The sequence below is a fragment of the Penicillium griseofulvum genome (assembly GCF_001561935.1).
Source record: "Penicillium griseofulvum strain PG3 chromosome Unknown contig_86, whole genome shotgun sequence".
NCBI classification, from domain to species: domain Eukaryota; kingdom Fungi; phylum Ascomycota; class Eurotiomycetes; order Eurotiales; family Aspergillaceae; genus Penicillium; species Penicillium griseofulvum.
Window position 1 is genome coordinate 1,516,571 of NW_024467473.1, and position 16,900 is coordinate 1,533,470.

Below are 16,900 nucleotides of genomic sequence, written 5' to 3' on the forward strand. Positions count from 1 at the left end.
GAGCTTTGAGGGAAAAAGGAACTTTCAAGAGAGTTTCGGTATCGGCGTTACGGCAGAGGGGGTACAGAAGAGTGACCTGAGTTGTGGTGCGACGGGTACGGTATCCAGTGGTACCCATGTAGTCTCCAGTATAATTGTCTATCTTAGCACCTTTTCAGTAGGTGGAGGAACCCATGTCCCTTGGATCATCCTGAAGGGTTCTTTTCATCTTCTTTTTCTTTTATATTTTTCTTTTCTTATTATTCAACCTTTTTTATTTTTTTTACCCTATGTATGTATTTCGTACGGAGTACGTGAACGTATAATTACATAGATAGCGGGCTAAAATAAAGATAATATATAAATTTCAAATATACAATTTATAATAAAATAAACAGAAAAAGGAAAAAGAGGGGATTTTCTAGAAATGAGAGGCGTTCAGGAACTAACGGGTGGCTCCTTGGATTCCCCTTTCCACATCTTTTTCCGACAAGTACCCGGTACACCGCTGTTCCCTATTTGCGCCGTGGTCCGTTCAAGTACTCGGTACTCCATACATCATAGGGTACACACTTCCTCTTCGGTTCCGCTCTCCACCGTCATTTAACGTATTATAAAAACAATGTTCTACAATGTATAGTTTGTAGCACAAATGTATGGTTTATATATATTTTCTTTATTTTAAGATCCAAGCTCACTTGGCCCGGTAATTTGGGTCTTCCTGCATTCTATTTCGGATATTCTATCGGGTAAGGAAATTTGGGGAATGAATCGAATTAAAATTTGATCTTATATTGTATATTAACGTACGGAGTATTATACTACAATACTGCACATGTGGCCATACCCCCGTCCTTCAGGGGGGGGGGCATGCAATGTCGATCGAGCCTCAGAGCCAAATGACGCCATATCATTGGCCCCTACAACGTAATTCTCACGCCGGATATACATCGTAGTTATACAAAGTACGAAGTACATATGTATAAGTAACCCTATTAGAGTATGAGGAATAGTACTCCCTACTCCATATACTACTCCGTGCATGTAGAATTTATCTCGGTACGGTGACGAAGATACCAAGGGGTAGATACAGCCGCCCTTGGGCAAGATCGGCCGAACAAAGGTTCCCGGGAAACGGTACTTGTTTATGAGATCTTCCCAATGACCAAACAAGGGTGTTTTTTTTTATATGTTGTATACCAATATAGAAGGCTCGGAAGCAGGAAAACAGATCCGAGAATAAATCCCCGTTCGCCCCTCGTTAGCCGCCTCCACCGCCACCAAAAAGAAACTGTTGTAGAAAAAAACAGTTCAATATCACTTGAGAATATTGGGAAAATTAACTTATCAGGAGAAAGAGTTCAGTGGCACTGCATTTTGTTGCTCCACACACACCACAACCACCACCCCACACACACCCACCACCCCCCCCCCCCCCAAGGTCTGTCGTAATATCCCGCGACCAGTCACCATCTCCCATCCTTAGCCCACTCCCCTAACCAATGTGCGCCCAACGCTTGGGCTTCAGACGATCCATTCCCGTGGATTATGAGATTATGACATGCTCCGTTATTATTTGATGAGTCGCTAGCCGAAAAGGAGGTGAAACTGAGTGCCATCATAGACGCCGATCTCAGCAAATCATTTTGAGTGCGAGAAGGAATCTGCTCCTCGGCTCCGGCAATATATTGTTAAGGCACCCTAAAATTGCCGGCGCCACCTTCAAGGTCCGGGGATTTGTACTAGTGTTCCGCCCTTGTCAGATTATTTGAAGCTATTTGTGCAGGGTTAGCGCTATAAGACTAAATATTAAATTTCAAGGTTGGAAATATCCTTAATTGTTCTACGTACAGCATACATAATCTTTGCCCCCAATCTTGGAAAGTCTTGGCTTTGCTTATGTGTTCGGTGACAGCCTTCTTATCAAACCAGATGTGTTCCTGGATCCCGTTGTCAGATGATTTTTAGTCCTAGGCAGTTATACGCTCAGGCCTAATACCGTATCTAGTATCTGAACAGTGTAACTATGAAGTTGTCTTCACCGAAGCCCATGAGGGGTGTGCGTGTGACATTCTTTTTAGGCCGTAATCTATAATAACCTAGTTAATATTGGGTATTTATAGTGTACTGGTTTTTATATTGAATCAAACTGTGGTCCCCAAAAAAACGTGGCCGGGGCAACTGAGACAAATCAAATATCAGACCATGACTACGGAATACTTTTATATTATCCTTATGAGACATCTACATCGCATATCGTACACTTTGAGATGGATTTTTATTTATTATTTTTTCGGGGCCTTCCAAAGAAAGCTAATGATGGTCAAAACCCAAGTACCCGCCGATCTGCAAGTGCGTTTCGTCTGGTTGATTCGTGCCCTACGTCGTCCCGAACACCCCACCTATACGAACGCGTTTTTTTGTCCCCCCCCATTACGGAGGAGGCGTCAAGGATGTTTAGTCGCACGCTAGAGTGGGTTCATCCCCCTTCTTTTTGCTTCTTTTTGCCCCTCTTTGTGTTCTTAGTGGTCACCTTCATGTCTTTCTTCGATTCAAGATATTTTAGGTCCAATCATCGTGACTAGAATTCCTTGAGATTTTAGTGTGCTATGTCAAAAGTATATCGCTCTAATACCGTTTATAGTCAGCGTGGAAGTACGGAGTACAACATAATATACTATGTGTAAGGGCTTCTTCCGATCATCCCATGCATTGAACATTGAATATCTGCTTTCCAAAGTATATCCCCGCCTCGTAAGCCTAGTATAGAGTTTAATATCTATGCTATACATAGCCATGAACATCAATGTATCTAGGACAGTGTGCCGAAGAACTATGTCTCACATCGTCTCACATTATTGTGAGTAGACATTGGAACATCATTGGCAACCTAACGGGGTTCACCGTGGAAGAAACAAAAAATAGTGTAATCCAAAGGGATAACGGAAAAATTACGGTTGTCCGTGGTGTTTTGGGGTATAATCGTGATCGTATAGGCGGTTTTATCCATGTAATTAGTACTAGTGCTACATGTCCAACTAGGTTTAGTAACCTAAATAGGATGCCGAAGCCATTCAGTATGTGAAAATAAGCTAGCCTGTAGAACAATACTATGTTGTAGATATCTTACTTGAGATAATGGGTGGCGTTGGCGACTGATACTTATGACTACATGGTAATTACTTATGAGAGCCAGAGCGTAGTAGGAGATAGTGGAGAGATTATTTATTACGAATATTTACTACTGCTATTTATACCTATAGAAGAAGGGCTCTTAGTTTGAGAAGCTTCTTAATTACTGAGCTAGTAGAAGTATCAGAATCACCTCCCCCGGCCCCAGCATACCTAGAGAATCGGCTTTTCAGCTACATTCGCGGCCCCCTGGGAGGTGTGGAATATATAAGAAGGCAGGAAATAATTCCAATTGAATCCATTGGTACGGTTTGGCCACTTATGGCTGAGAAGCAGTCGAATATTTGTAGCCGGTTGAATGTGTAGTACCTAGATAGTTAGATGACGAGAAATCCATGGATCTGATCTATATGGCCCTTCCGACTTTGTAAAAGGAAACTCTCACTTCCTTCCTCGCTGTCTCTCAGTTGTTTTCTTCCCCCGCCTTTGATCGTCTCGCAACATGAAGGGAAAAGGTGTATCATCACTGGATATTTCGACTACGAGTCAACTGGCCAAGCCGCCACAGGTGTCCGGAGGGCCTTTATGGATTATGTCGGGTAAACTTCATAACTCTTTTGGGTACTTCATTTTTGCATTTGAAGGAACTCCACGGCCGAATCACTACAGACTGGTCAACTACGTTCCGGATGTGCTCCACACATCACATCGGATAGCCACATCTGTCAAAGGTTATACATAGAAAAGTCGTTTGCGCAAAGCCTCTTTACGCCTTTTTTTTTGGCCGTCGACCTATCTAAATAGAATAATATTTGAGAAGACTACTAAACATACCAATGGAAGGACTACTGAAAAGTCTCCACAAGGCTGCTTATGCCGACTATTCTTGTTGTACGCTAACCTCAAAATATCCTGCAATGTCGATAACACATAACATCGATACAACATACTTCCCAGCCCGCTTACCAGTGCCCACCTATTGCAGATCCGACGATCAAGCAATCCGGTTTTCGGGATGGATTCCTGTTTTGTTTTGCGTGCTTTGTGGAAATGGATCTATCGGCAGAATGTGGGAGGTGGGGATCCATATCTACCAATCATCCTACTTGGAAATTTGATCAGTGCGGGACGTGAGATCCTTGCAGGACTAGTCTAAAAGGCTAGTGTGTACAAAGTACTATGTTGTATGTTGTTTTTGATCGGCAGTTCCAAGTGTCGGGGAAGTCGTCAAACAATGAAAGCAGTTCCTGCTGTGCATAATGGCAACTAGACGTAGCACGAGCGCCAAGATTGTGTTTAGAGTCCTGGGAGGATAATGCTGAACCTGAAGGATATGATAATGATTCCGAGTAATTATAGACTGTGTAGGGTAGGCTGTACAAAAGAGCCCTAAAGCCCTGGATGCAATGAGTGGTGTCTATTTACCGCCAAAAACACCAACGCCGACCCACAATTTGTACCTATCGATTGTTTTACTCACATCTCATCATAGGATTGCCATTGGTACAGAGCTCTCAACACAGCTATGCCGCCGGACTGGGTTTCAACTGTGCGACCTCGGCCACGATCATTGTAGTCCTTCGACGTAGAGCCTGTGGTCGAGGACTTGAGGTCAGAATCGGCATTGCGGTAATCAACAGCACCATTCGGGATAGTGCTGCTATCCACGATCTCGTTGGCATCCAGCTTATGATATGAGCGGCCCCACCAGGTACCAAACTTGCCATCTTTGTCGCGAGTCACTAGGGCAGCTTTCGCATTATGTTCAATCCAAGGTCCGTAGGCGCGGCATCGTTTCATATGCTGCTCATAGACTTCGGCCCAGTTGTCATCTGCTGCATGTCTGTGGATCGCGTCCGCTAGGAACCGCTTCTCTTGCGGCTGAAGAGGCCGGCAGAATCCAGACAGGTGGTGGAAGAATATCCCTTTGAAGGTCTGTCCATCTTGGGAGCAGATCCCCTGAGAATCACATGCATCCTCGAGCACACCTCCGCGGCCAAGTCCCTTCCATTGCCGGCTGGAGGTATGTGGCCACCCGGTAGCCTGTAGTACTTCGTGAACAAGCTCGTGACCGTCGCGTAGATAGGCTTGTGAATTCGTGGCTAGCCAGAGTCCTCTCAGCCCGCTGAGAACGACTCCTTGATTGTAAGTGTAGACCATAGAATTGAGCTCGTCGCATTGTCCTGAGCCGGGATTCGATGCACTTTGCCAGCCACTGATGTGGAAACCATCTGCATAGAGACCGCCTATTCCAGTCATATTTGAATTCTTGAGCCATTCATACCCGTCAATTGCAGCCTTGAGGTGAAGAGGGTTATGCGGGTTCTTCCGTACGGGCTGTGGACCCTGCGAGTCGACAAGGAACGGGGCATCAATGGGGTCTCCGGGAAAGTACAAATACATCTCGATGCTTGCGGAGATATACAGCTCGTTCGTAATCGCATTCTTGTACGGCATCAGATATGGGCTCCAGATCATGCCGCCGCCACAGAGGGTTTTGTCCCAACCAGCGGAGGCGAGCTCGTAAAAGATGCGTGCTCTGTGAGCAGCAGAGTTCTGGAACTGGGTACCGTACCAAATTTCTCCAGAACCGTTGTTTGAGGAGACATAGTGAAGGTCCGAGTGGAGATTTTGGAACTTGATATTTTCCAACCATCCTAACACAACCCATAGCATGTCATCGTAGGCCTGGTTTCTAAGACTGAAAGAGTTTTCGCCGAAGTAGAACGCAGAAATATGGCTGAAAAACCGATTGACCGTATTTTCAAGCCTGAAAAAGGATAATCCTTGCAATTCATCCGTGTCGGGGATATCAAGCGGACCTGAGGTTAGAGATGATAGTGCTGCCGAAACGTGTGTGCCTAAGACTGCCGCAGTCCAATCGATGCTGGTCGGCCACGTGCCCTGCCATAGCACAAAGTACCTGTCTTGCATCACCTGCAAGGCGGCGATAAGATCCTGCAAGGTATTCAGAATGGGGTCGTGGATCGACCCTTCCGGCGCTGACCCAGTACCTCCAAAGAAAGTCTCCTTTGAGGGGTTATCAACCGAACTGGAAGATGAAGGCACTCCCAAAATTTCCTGAGATGGATACGCCAGCGCATTGGCCATAATTGAAAATGATAGGAAGCATAGCATAAGAATACGGTATAGAGATCGTGATAGCCCCAAGGGGGTAAAATATGTGTGTTGGGGAGCCATTCTGCACCAGGAAATATATCCTGTCAGAATCAGATCCCCAGACACAGGATTTTGGAGTCCGTCTATAAGAATAGAGGGTAGAGACAGTGCGCAATGAAAGCGGCTAAAAACGAGGAAGAGCGATAACCGCATGCGCCATGCGGGGAAAATGGGGAGCCGGGCAGGGTTAAGCTTAGTCACCAGTCTGGGCAGCCCTGGAGCTCTGGAGCCCTCACGGGAGATGGTCACGAGTGCCAGGTGAGGGTTAATTCATTGTATATTAGAGCCTTATTATCATCCCGAAAGAATGATTGGAGCCTTCTGACCATACAATACTAACCCCGAAGTCCAAAAATAATTTATTTACTCTATTCCAGCGCCACATGGCTGTCGCATGATCCATACCCCGCGAGGGATCCTACATGGGTATACTCCATCTATACTACAGAGTACTAATGTACGATTTTTGATTTCATCTTAAATTAAGTTGACAACTAGGTAGATGAAAGGTCACATAACCAAAAAAATCCATTCTTCGTAATGTACATTACTCCCAGAGGCTGGGCTTTGGGGTCCAGGGTTGTCTTTGTTGACCAGATGCTCATAGACCAATTTTCAATTTTCATCAAAGAGCCTTTAATTTCTGAGTCCATGTCAGTATATTTCTAGTCAGAGTTTAAGAGCAAATTTCCATACCATTGTGGCAATCTATCGTGGCGCCGGCACGTACCCCGTGTGTGTACGTGTCCCATGTACACCCACACTCGGCCTGTGACCCATACAGGTTCGATTGAAAAGGGGCCGTGCCGGCGAATACTAGATGATATGTCCACCGTTTGTAGACAGGTTCTGGCAGGAAGGATGGGTAAAGGTTCGAACGAAACAGTGCGAGGTATTAAAAATGCGACAAAAGCAAAGCCCAGGTATCAAATGGAAGATCACAAGCAATGTATGCAGGTCAAATTTTATCGTTTCCATCCATTGAAAAGGTTTAGTCCCGGTCGCCGCCAGCTTCGGGGCTGCGACTCCGGTTAGGGCTTCTGCTGCGATTCCGAGTAGCCCGGCCCTTTGGCCCTCCATTCTTGTTCTTGCCTGATGGAGGCGGGCGAACAAAAGCATAGTCGACACGAAGGGTCTGCTCGAGGAGCTTGTAACCGTTAAGGTTTTTGATAGCTTCACTGGCTTCGGGGAGGGTGGAGTATTCGATCAATGCATAGCCCTGCCGAAATAGTGGTGTTAGCAATCGTACCATTGAACGTTATTGACAAGAGTTCCCATATTTTAAAAGGAAATTCTCCAGGGTCGTAGAGGTAGTTCTGAGATTGAGGATGCGCACCTTGACATAACCCGTTCGCCGATCAAGGTTCAAGCTGAAGTTTTTGATCTCACCATACTCCGCAAAGAGTTCGGTGACATCTTCCTCCGACGATTCCTCGTGGATATTAGATACGATAATAATCCATCCTTCGATACTGCGCACAGCGACTGCATTCCCCTGGGTGCGTGGCTCAAAACTGCGGTCTGACTGCTCGGGAGTGTCGTCGTGTGCGACAGGAGGGTCAATTTCCATCTCATTCGACATATTGTGAGGTATATGTGCGAGAAAACCGGTGCGACTGTATTGGTATTATGTTGAGATGTGTAGTCTGAACGTCTGTAGCGGTCTATCGCGATCTGAAGTCTGCAGAGGGTGGAGGGCGGTATTATTGGGCGGTATTATTGGGCGGTCTCGGACAACCTCACCTCCAAGAGAAGCTTGCAATCACATGACCCCAACCTGAGTTCAATGCACTAGCAAGTTTGACACCACGATATTTGCTGTCGAAGCCAGCTGTAATCAGTGCAGATGCCTGCGAACGCATCGCTGCCTGCAAAGGGTTTGCCGCCGCGGCAACCGAAGAAGTATAAATACCCCTACCTACCCCCAGAACTTCCTCTTCCTTTTCTTCTCCATCCTAGTGCACGGGTTTTACACGTATCAGTGAGGAGACATCCGAGATCGTGTTTTTGCTAGTTGAAAACTACCAAATTGACTACTTCAAGTAGGCCTACGGGCTCGCTTGGGAATTTTTGAAACACTCTGTACATCCATGGATGTAAATGATATTTCTTATCATGCTCTGAAGTCCAAGTAACAAAACTTTAGGTAGTATGGTGTCGTTCTAGATAAGAAAAACTAGTCATGGTATTAAATCTCTTCCAAAAAAAGTAATTTTTGTTATACATGTTGAGACTACACTACCGAATGGTTGAATAGTAGGTGGTTGCTATTTAGTTTCCTTGTTTTGGCGGCTTATCCGGCTTCTTTTCTCTCTTTCAAATCTCGGGCTTGCAGACTTGAATCATCGTTAGTTATGTTTTTATATGCTATATGCAGCAGAGATGCCAAGGGAGTGGAGATTTGTATTCGCTACCCTGTCTGTTCTATGTCTCTCAGCAAGTACAAGACAGCGATTAGCTGCGCTTGCCCGTAGGAAGAAGCATCACCGTCGAAAGACCAAAGAAAGGAGAAAAAAAAAAAAAAAGAAAACAGAAGAAAAAGGAAAATAGATAATAAACAATTGGTTCAAATACAGGGGTTGTCGAATGATTGAGAAAAAGAGATGTTGGAAAAACCGAGGTCAGGTTATCCAGTTAATAAAGTGGATACAAAATAGCTTAACGGCGGTTGTTGCCCATACCGAGGATTTGGACCATGCGGATAAAGATGTTGATGAAGTCCAACTCGAGGCTGACGCACTCGTTGACCACATCACGCTTGATCAAGCCGCGCTCGGCAAGACGAGCATGGTGCAGAATCTTCTGCACGTCATAGAGAGTGAAACCACCGAAGACAGCAAGACCACCGTAGAGCCAGAGGCGCTCAGACCACATCAGAGTGCGGGTGGCAGTAGCAGGGAGGACCATGGGGGCGAGCCCAGAGAGAGCAACGATGGTCACACCGGCAAGAAGGGGACCACCCAGGTATAGGTACTTCTCCTGCTTGGCAGTGGCACCGACAAAAGCGATTGACCCCATCATACCGACAGTGTAAAGACCAGCACGAGCGAGGATGGCAGGATTCATGAACATCAAGGGGGAAAGAAGAGCAGCCTGGGTAAGGTTGAAGACAGTCCAGCAGCCATACTTCATGACGTAGCTAATTCAAAGGTTAGCTCATTTTCCCATTGGGAAACCAAAAAGGCAAAAAAAAAACTTACTTATCTGGGGAAGTGTAGAAAGTGCCATACATGGAGCCGATGCTGCCAACAAGACCGACACCCATGACAAGCCACGGGTTCATGGCCATAAGACGGTAAGACCAGCCGCTCATGTGGAGGGCGCGAGCAGCGACACCAATGATACCAATACCAAGACCAGTGTGCATGAAAGTTTCATTCAAGTAGCTCTGCTCGTAAGCAGGCATACCGCCGTCCTCTCTTGTTTCACGGTTGAAGATGAAATTGGTTGCCATAATCGTACCGCCAATAATGGCAGCGCCATATACCAGTTTCTGGGTCATATTACCACCCTGTGCAGGGTTGAAGCTCTGCTGCATGTATGTACGGCGGAAGGCATTTTGGAAGTTCTGTCGGGACTTGGCGAAAATCGAGGAAGAAACTCCCTGAGGCTTCGTCGCTTGAGTGGGCTTGATGGGAGAGTTGTGAATGAATCGAGCGGTATTTGTGAGCTTAGGGACCTGGCGAAGTGCCGAGGATACAGCGAACGGGCGCCGTAGGAAGAAAGCCATGTTTGCGATGGGGAGAGTCAAGAGTCGAGAGTGAGGAGACGTTTAAATGTCGGACCCACGGGTGATATGGAGGCGATTACTCATGTTCCGCCAGCGACCGCTTAAATCCGGAAAATTCCAGAATTGGTCACGTGGATCAAGAAGTGGGATGGAGTTTGTAGACTCACAGTTAACTCCAGGGCTCACTTTATTTTTTTTATCAGATTGGCCTGATTACAAATACGTCATCTTCTTTTGACTTTCGGTTTTGATTCGATTTCAGTCATGGCCTCAAGTCTAGAGACAATTAGCCTGCCACATCTACCATTGATGCCAGTGCATGTTGCTCTATATCGTGATGTTCAAAATGCCGCCTCTCTGAAAAGTCGACTCCTCGCCGGTCAAACGGAATTTGAGTATGCATTTATTGATGCAAGCATGGTATGTTAAGCTGTCATTGAGGACTATAAACAGGTACTAGACCACTAACACCAAGTGACAGGTTCTGTCAAGAGCTCACATAACTGCTGCAGTATTCAGAGCAGTTAATGATCACATGCACAATCGACTGAAATCTCATAATGTGCATTCCGAGATTGTGTTCTCATTGAACCCGACGAATAATGTGGGTTGCCAATTTAGGAATTAACTGCAAGTTTGCCACTAGAGCTGGGATTAACACGGACTTAGATCACGGAATCATTCCGTAGATTCGGTATTTCCGATTCAACCAAAGACATGTTGGTGATCAAGGTCTCTGTCTCTCCGGAGATAACACATGAATCCGTTGCGGCCCACCTGGAGAGCTCGGTTGAAGGAACACCGGTGCCTTTCGATGATCAGACACTATCCGAAATCTCTGATATCAACAAGATCAAGAAAGCGTACAAGCTAGGGGCTCTTCCTTCACCAATTGCCAAGGAGAATGATGAGGCTAAGCAACGACTTGAAAATTCCTTGTTGAGTGCAATCGCCCTAAGGGGATCATGACCAATTGCCTATATCAAGCAACCAAATTCACTACACCAAAATTTTCAAAAGTATGCCATGGGACGAGCGGGAAATACATTCATTTTCCAACTCGTGCTATTATTCTCTGGTGGGATATATTGAGCTTCAAATTGCTTGGAGAATATGCCCATCATCGGTCACAAGGAGGTCGCATGGTTTTTCTGAGATATACTATTCCTCGGCCCGACATTAGGCAGGGAATACCTCAGATCCTCTCTGTTGTGACAGTGCACGAAGTCAAGATCATCATGAATTGAATGAAATATTCCACAAGTGCATGTTTTTCATACAACATAATTCAACACGTCTGATCCTAGCCGTTTAGTGTGATATAGGACAGTAAAAAGACATTTGTTCACACTGATTAATCGACCCCATAGAGTATTCTACATGAATATATCAAATATATGAATATGAACCCACTTTGAGATTGATGCAGTTGGTCGCCCGGCCGAACTATGTAGCCAACTCCAATTTTTGCCAAGACCGCGGGCGATCAGCCTTTGACATCCAAATATTGAACTCGGAAAGGCTACTTCTCTAGCATATGACTTGCATACACTTTTTACTGTTTTCCTCTTCGGTATAAACGTTGCCTAGGAAATGTCTGATATAGCAAACTCAAGCAGTACACGCGACTCGCCCTGATCAATCAAAGCACCCGAAGACGCGACTCGCAACAATGGCCGGCATTGCAGATGTGATTATTATATCGTCCTCTCCGAATCCACCACGGTCGCCAGGGCCAGCTAGGCATGATTCAAAACAGGTCTCTCATCTCTTGCCACGAGGTGAAACGCCACCACAAATACACCCGGCAGCCGATTTGTCCAAACCTCATACGCGCTCCCGGTTTTTTCCCACTCCAACCGCGAGCACCAAATGTCGCGAGGACGTGACGAAGCCGAAAAAGCGATCGAATAAGAAGGACCCTACTTCAGACACCAGCAACCCAATTGCATTGAGCAAACCGCGGCGGAAGGCGAAGAAAGCCGCAGATGCGCCAGAAACAATTGCCCTTAGGGACCCCCAGCCAGAGACAGTTGGCACGAAGGATGATGCGGTGAAACCGGCCAAAGGTCGTTCTCGCAAGAATGCCAAGAGCAAAGACTCGGGGAACATGACTCTGGCTGGGAAAGTAACGAAGCCAAGCGGCGATCCAGCAAAGAAATCCAGCAAAGGTGGGAAGGCGGTTGCCACAAAATTATCCCCCTCGGAAGACATGCCCGAGAAATCTGCCCCCAAGGAATCACATGCTTTGGGGGGAAATGAGGTATTGCATCTGGACGAGGCAATGAGAAGAAGGATGGACTGGACACCACCAAGGGAGACTGCTTACCAGGAAATTGCTACCGTAAATGATGGTGGTAGCCAGGATAAAGACTGTTATCCGGACCTTACGGGTGGGTTTGGCAAGTTGCTATCCGATTATAATTACTCTGGGTCAGCTTTCAATCCCCGTGACCTTGTACAGAATGCGAATGGCGGAGGACCAACAAAGCGTCGCCGAATAGAGTTGGTCAATCCTGAAATTCAGGAATTGCTCAATGGAAGATACTCTGATTCGAGCGATCAGACATCTGCCCAAGGAGAGAACATGGCATCGGGAAAACCCAAGAAGACATCCAAGGGCAAGCCTAAGAAGTTTACCACCTTGACGGCACGCATGACCGCGCAATATTCAACAATTGATCCCGAAGAGGATGAGCCGGTGATTGATTGCCTCCCAGACATCAGAACGACAAAAGGAAGGCGAAGAAAGACTAAAGAGACAGAGAAAGAGCCTTCATTCACTGTACTTTCCCCGGAAGCAGCTGTCGAATTTCTGAATGATCAAGATCTTGTATTTGGTACCTGCAGTCAATTGGAAACAGATGATTCGCCGCAGATGCTGCGAGAAACTCAGCAAGCTATTCGTGTCTCTGAGGGTCTATCATATCCGGAGGCGCCCGATAAGAACGCTAAAGCGATCCAAGAATCATCTACCCGTTCTGTATCAAGGTTGGCAGGTACCAGGAATATGTGGTGTGTTGGCGCCAGGGACACCGAAGGATCTTTGATTCAACCAGAAACATTAAACGTGGTTGACTTGACTGGTGGGGGAGAATCCCCCGCAAAGAAGAGTCATGACAATCCGGAACGAGCAAGTTACAACCCTCTTCAGGAGGATTGGTATGATCTTGAATTCGCCGACATAGATTCGCCCCAAGAACAGAGACCATCATCGCTATCATTGACCCAAAAGGGCCTGGATTCAGACACACAAGCTCAGCTTCTGGCTCAAACGCCGGCACCTACAGTTACAGCTATGCCCAAAGTTAAGCCCACAGCTGCAAAGCATGTGAAGGGGACCGATTATAACCCGACTGAAGCGGCTAGTTCCCAGTCAACTGCCTCGCAGGCGCCCTCAATGCCACAATATACCGGATTTACAGACGCAGAATTGTCTAAACAGGTGTCCGCTTATGGCTTCAAGGCAGTCAGGGGCCGCAAGAAGATGATCGATCTTCTTGAACAATGTTGGAATTCGAAACACGGTAGTAATGCTACCTCTCACAGCCAACCTGTATGCCACCCCGAGCAGCAAAAAGAACCTACCTCTAAAATGGACAATGTTCCAAACCCGACCTCTGATGCGAAGGCGAAGACGACGGTGAAGTCCAAATCTGCAACGTCTATAAAGAACAGAAAATTGCTTGACGCGACAAAATCAACTTCTGCCTCACAACCCGATCTCCAGGCAAGTCCAAAGAAAAACCTGAAAGGGAGACCTATCATCGGGACTTCTGCATCATTCATTGATGTAGAAGAGATCCAAGACTCAGAAGAAGAAATATTTCCCTCTCCAAGTCAAGTGCAAAAGCACTATACCGACATCTTTTCAAAACCTAAGGCAGACAGCCGGGTACAAAATCACTCCTTGGATATCCTCACAAAAACACCATCACCAAGTCCGAACAAGCGCAACGTTGTTTCCGCTAAGGTTCCAGTCAAAAGACCGTCATCCTCTGCATCCCTCACAGGCACGCACACAACAGAATCCTCTAAAGAAATCAGCCTTGCGGATATATCTGCACAGATCACCCAAGCTGTTCGCATCCAGCCTCGTCTCTCGCCACTGTCATCGTCCCGTGGTAGCCGTAGTCGACCGACATGGCATGAAAAGATCCTCATGTATGACCCTATCATCTTGGAAGATTTCACAGCATGGCTTAATATCGAGGGGCTTGGACTTGTGGGCGAGGATCGCGAGGTTGGCACTGCGTCTGTCAGGGAATGGTGTGAAAGTAAAGGGATATGTTGCTGCTGGAAAAATAACGCCAGTTGGTAAAAGGGCTATGGCTATTTGTGTTGTATTTATATTTTGGATACCCGGTGCACTAATTGGGATTGCATGGTCATCCTACATACTACCTATCGATATGTCGAGACGAACAGAATTTGCTTTCCCCATCTACTGTAAGAACATCTCATTTCTAACTTGACTAAATGACGAAAAGTCCACGGGGTTTAAAACACAAGCATTTATGTACTCAAACAACAAAACTTGTCACCATTGGCATTCCCATTGTCTCGATCATACGCTTCATCCCAGAACGGACAGGATGGATGCAAACAGTAAAATAAAGCCCACGAAGCATGATAAATTGACAAATTGTCTAGAAGATAACACTGAGAAAAAGGTCATCACAGTCACAGTAGATTCTGGTGATGTTCAAGGTCCCTAAGGCCAAGGTCCGACTAACAATTGAATTAGCCCTAAACCCCAAAAAATCAGAACGACGATAATTCAATAGAGAAGTTAAAGACATACCTCGTAGTGACCCATAATATTGGGTCTATAGGAATCTCCCAGACAGGCCTGTAGCTGTGTGTTCTTCTGCTGAAGCTGCTTGATCTGCTCCTTCAAGTCCTCGGTCTGCTTCTTGAGACTCTCGATGAGATCCCGCATTCGCCCAGCCTCACCACGTACCCAGGTCTCACCAGTGACACGGTCAGTGGCTTTGCATGGAATGTTGAGGATGAGACAACAAGCACAACCTCCAGGATCGGGCGTACACTTCATCTTCTTGAGCTAGATATCAAACAAAATCGTCAGTATGTCCCTGAGTCAAAGCCAACGCGATAGCAGAATATGAATGGGCATACCTTGCAACGATCACAGGCCTGGCCGACACGATGTTGAGGCTTCGTGACCTTGGCACGCACCATGGCCGACCAGTCGGGCTCTGGGTCGTAGCGACTGCGGCGAGTCTTCTTGGGCTTCGGGACATTCTCGCTAGGAGCGTCGTTGACGAGCTCGTCTGGGATTGTAAAGTCTGAAGTATCCATAACTAGATTTGATGGTCTTTCTGGAAATGATGGTTAAATGGCTTTTCATCTCGTCTTCTTATGCAAAGCACCGAAGAAACATATTGAGTTCTGTGTCTGAGATCTTGGTGTACTTGCCTTTCATTCTCTGGGCCAGTTCCAGGTAATCATCACTTTTCTTGTCTTTTTCTCTTATCTCTCCAGAGAAAGGGTCCAATTCAGATCTGACTCTGGACATAAAGCCTTTGTCTATAGTAAAATCCCTTTGTTTGGCTTCGCTGTCTCAATGGGGATAACAAAAGATTGGACTGTTTCACTCAACTTGCTTTGTTAGACGTAGGTCATCACTCATGGCATCTGAATCAAGGACAGAGCTATTGTATAGTCTTGGCTATATTGCACGTGGTATACCTCATTGTCCTAGAAGTTGTCTTAGACTTCTGACTTTCCTTTACCTTCTTCCAATGAGTGTAATGGATCTTTTTGTTATTTTTCCATTGGTATACGCGTTTTCTTGAAGGAAATGAAACCTATGTCAATCTTAAGACGTATCTTTATACGGCCCAATGGTAATGGACTACTTGTTAGTGCAACAATGTAATTTTTGTTAGCTGGTCGACCTTGGAACTCTCTTTCAAGCTCGTTAACCTCATCAGCTCCTTAGTTTTACGAAGATCTTATATGAATTACTTATCCATAAGCTACCATTCCTAATAATCTATAAAAGAGAATAAAAACTCCCTTAAGGAATGAGGGTTTTATAGATGATAGATAATACGAGTATCATCCCATTCAAGGCTTAATAAATCACGGGGTGGGAGATTAGCCCTCTGTTATATACCGGTATTACTTATTAGTAGACTGACCAATTAGCTCGATATCCAAAGCAACCTAGCCCTAGGGATGATCGTAGATCATCTGGTCTTGTAGTTCTTCTAGGTGCTACATCAAACTTGAAAAAGGCTAAACGAGACATTGCAAATGTATGAAGAATGTGAGAGCGATAAAACTGGAATTTGAGATAGAATATAAGAATAAAATATATAGAGAACGGTGTAATGCCAATGTATCCCAGCTCTGCAAACATAATCCCATCAAATCCACGGCTAGCTGATCATGACAATTCGGGGGGAGGGGAAGAATCGGGGGCAAAAAGTTGATCAGATTGATCTCAGAATGAGAAGGGAAAAAAGGAAAGAGATCATTGAGAGAAAAGAACGCAGGTTGATCTTAGACGAGAAGAGAAAAGTAGAGACCTTTAAAAGAGAAAAGAACAATGTCAAGTTGAAAAGAACGAGTAATGAGGAATAAGAAGAAGGGAAAGAAGAAAAGAAAAAGAGAGAAATAAGAAAAAAAAAATACTGCGCTTTCTAACGGGCTTGCTCATCAATCTCCAAATCTAGGGACTGAGCTCGACGTCGTTTGCGACACACAAGTGTGATAGGGGCAGGCTCAGACATGGCAGATGGCGATTCACCCATGGGCTCATGAAGTTGATCTTTCGCGTCAAGAAGTCGAAGTTGAGTTCTGCATTGATCAGGCGAGTACAACCTAGTACCACCGAGTTCTTTCATCTAC

General features: G+C 45.8%; 6 protein-coding genes across 6 annotated transcripts; 2 read left to right on the forward strand and 4 right to left on the reverse strand.

Annotated features, from left to right (window-relative positions):
- Window positions 1-4,587: 4,587 nt before the first annotated feature.
- On the reverse strand, window positions 4,588-6,222 carry PGRI_039050 (putative glycosyl hydrolase; the record flags this gene model as incomplete). Its single annotated transcript, XM_040791618.1, has 1 exon — window positions 4,588-6,222. The coding sequence occupies one exon, from the start codon at window positions 6,220-6,222 to the stop codon at window positions 4,588-4,590; it is 1,635 nt and encodes a 544-aa protein (XP_040645695.1).
- A 1,060-nt stretch (window positions 6,223-7,282) lies between these two features.
- Window positions 7,283-7,873, reverse strand: PGRI_039060 (RBM8 family RNA-binding protein; the record flags this gene model as incomplete). The annotated part of the gene is made up of 2 exons (XM_040791619.1): window positions 7,283-7,510; window positions 7,628-7,873. The coding sequence occupies 2 exons, from the start codon at window positions 7,871-7,873 to the stop codon at window positions 7,283-7,285; spliced, it is 474 nt and encodes a 157-aa protein (XP_040645696.1).
- Window positions 7,874-8,949: 1,076 nt separating this feature from the next.
- PGRI_039070 (Bax Inhibitor family protein) lies at window positions 8,950-10,021 on the reverse strand (the record flags this gene model as incomplete). Its single annotated transcript, XM_040791620.1, has 2 exons — window positions 8,950-9,430; window positions 9,492-10,021. 2 exons carry the CDS (start codon window positions 10,019-10,021, stop codon window positions 8,950-8,952), a joined length of 1,011 nt encoding a protein of 336 aa, XP_040645697.1.
- Window positions 10,022-10,330: 309 nt separating this feature from the next.
- Window positions 10,331-10,990, forward strand: PGRI_039080 (EKC/KEOPS complex subunit CGI121/TPRKB; the record flags this gene model as incomplete). Its single annotated transcript, XM_040791621.1, has 3 exons — window positions 10,331-10,441; window positions 10,503-10,625; window positions 10,691-10,990. 3 exons carry the CDS (start codon window positions 10,331-10,333, stop codon window positions 10,988-10,990), a joined length of 534 nt encoding a protein of 177 aa, XP_040645698.1.
- Window positions 10,991-11,693: 703 nt separating this feature from the next.
- slx4 lies at window positions 11,694-14,342 on the forward strand (the record flags this gene model as incomplete). The annotated part of the gene is made up of 1 exon (XM_040791622.1): window positions 11,694-14,342. The coding sequence occupies one exon, from the start codon at window positions 11,694-11,696 to the stop codon at window positions 14,340-14,342; it is 2,649 nt and encodes an 882-aa protein (XP_040645699.1).
- A 362-nt stretch (window positions 14,343-14,704) lies between these two features.
- On the reverse strand, window positions 14,705-15,343 carry PGRI_039100 (putative C6 finger domain protein; the record flags this gene model as incomplete). Its single annotated transcript, XM_040791623.1, has 3 exons — window positions 14,705-14,752; window positions 14,826-15,086; window positions 15,161-15,343. 3 exons carry the CDS (start codon window positions 15,341-15,343, stop codon window positions 14,705-14,707), a joined length of 492 nt encoding a protein of 163 aa, XP_040645700.1.
- Window positions 15,344-16,900: the final 1,557 nt, after the last annotated feature.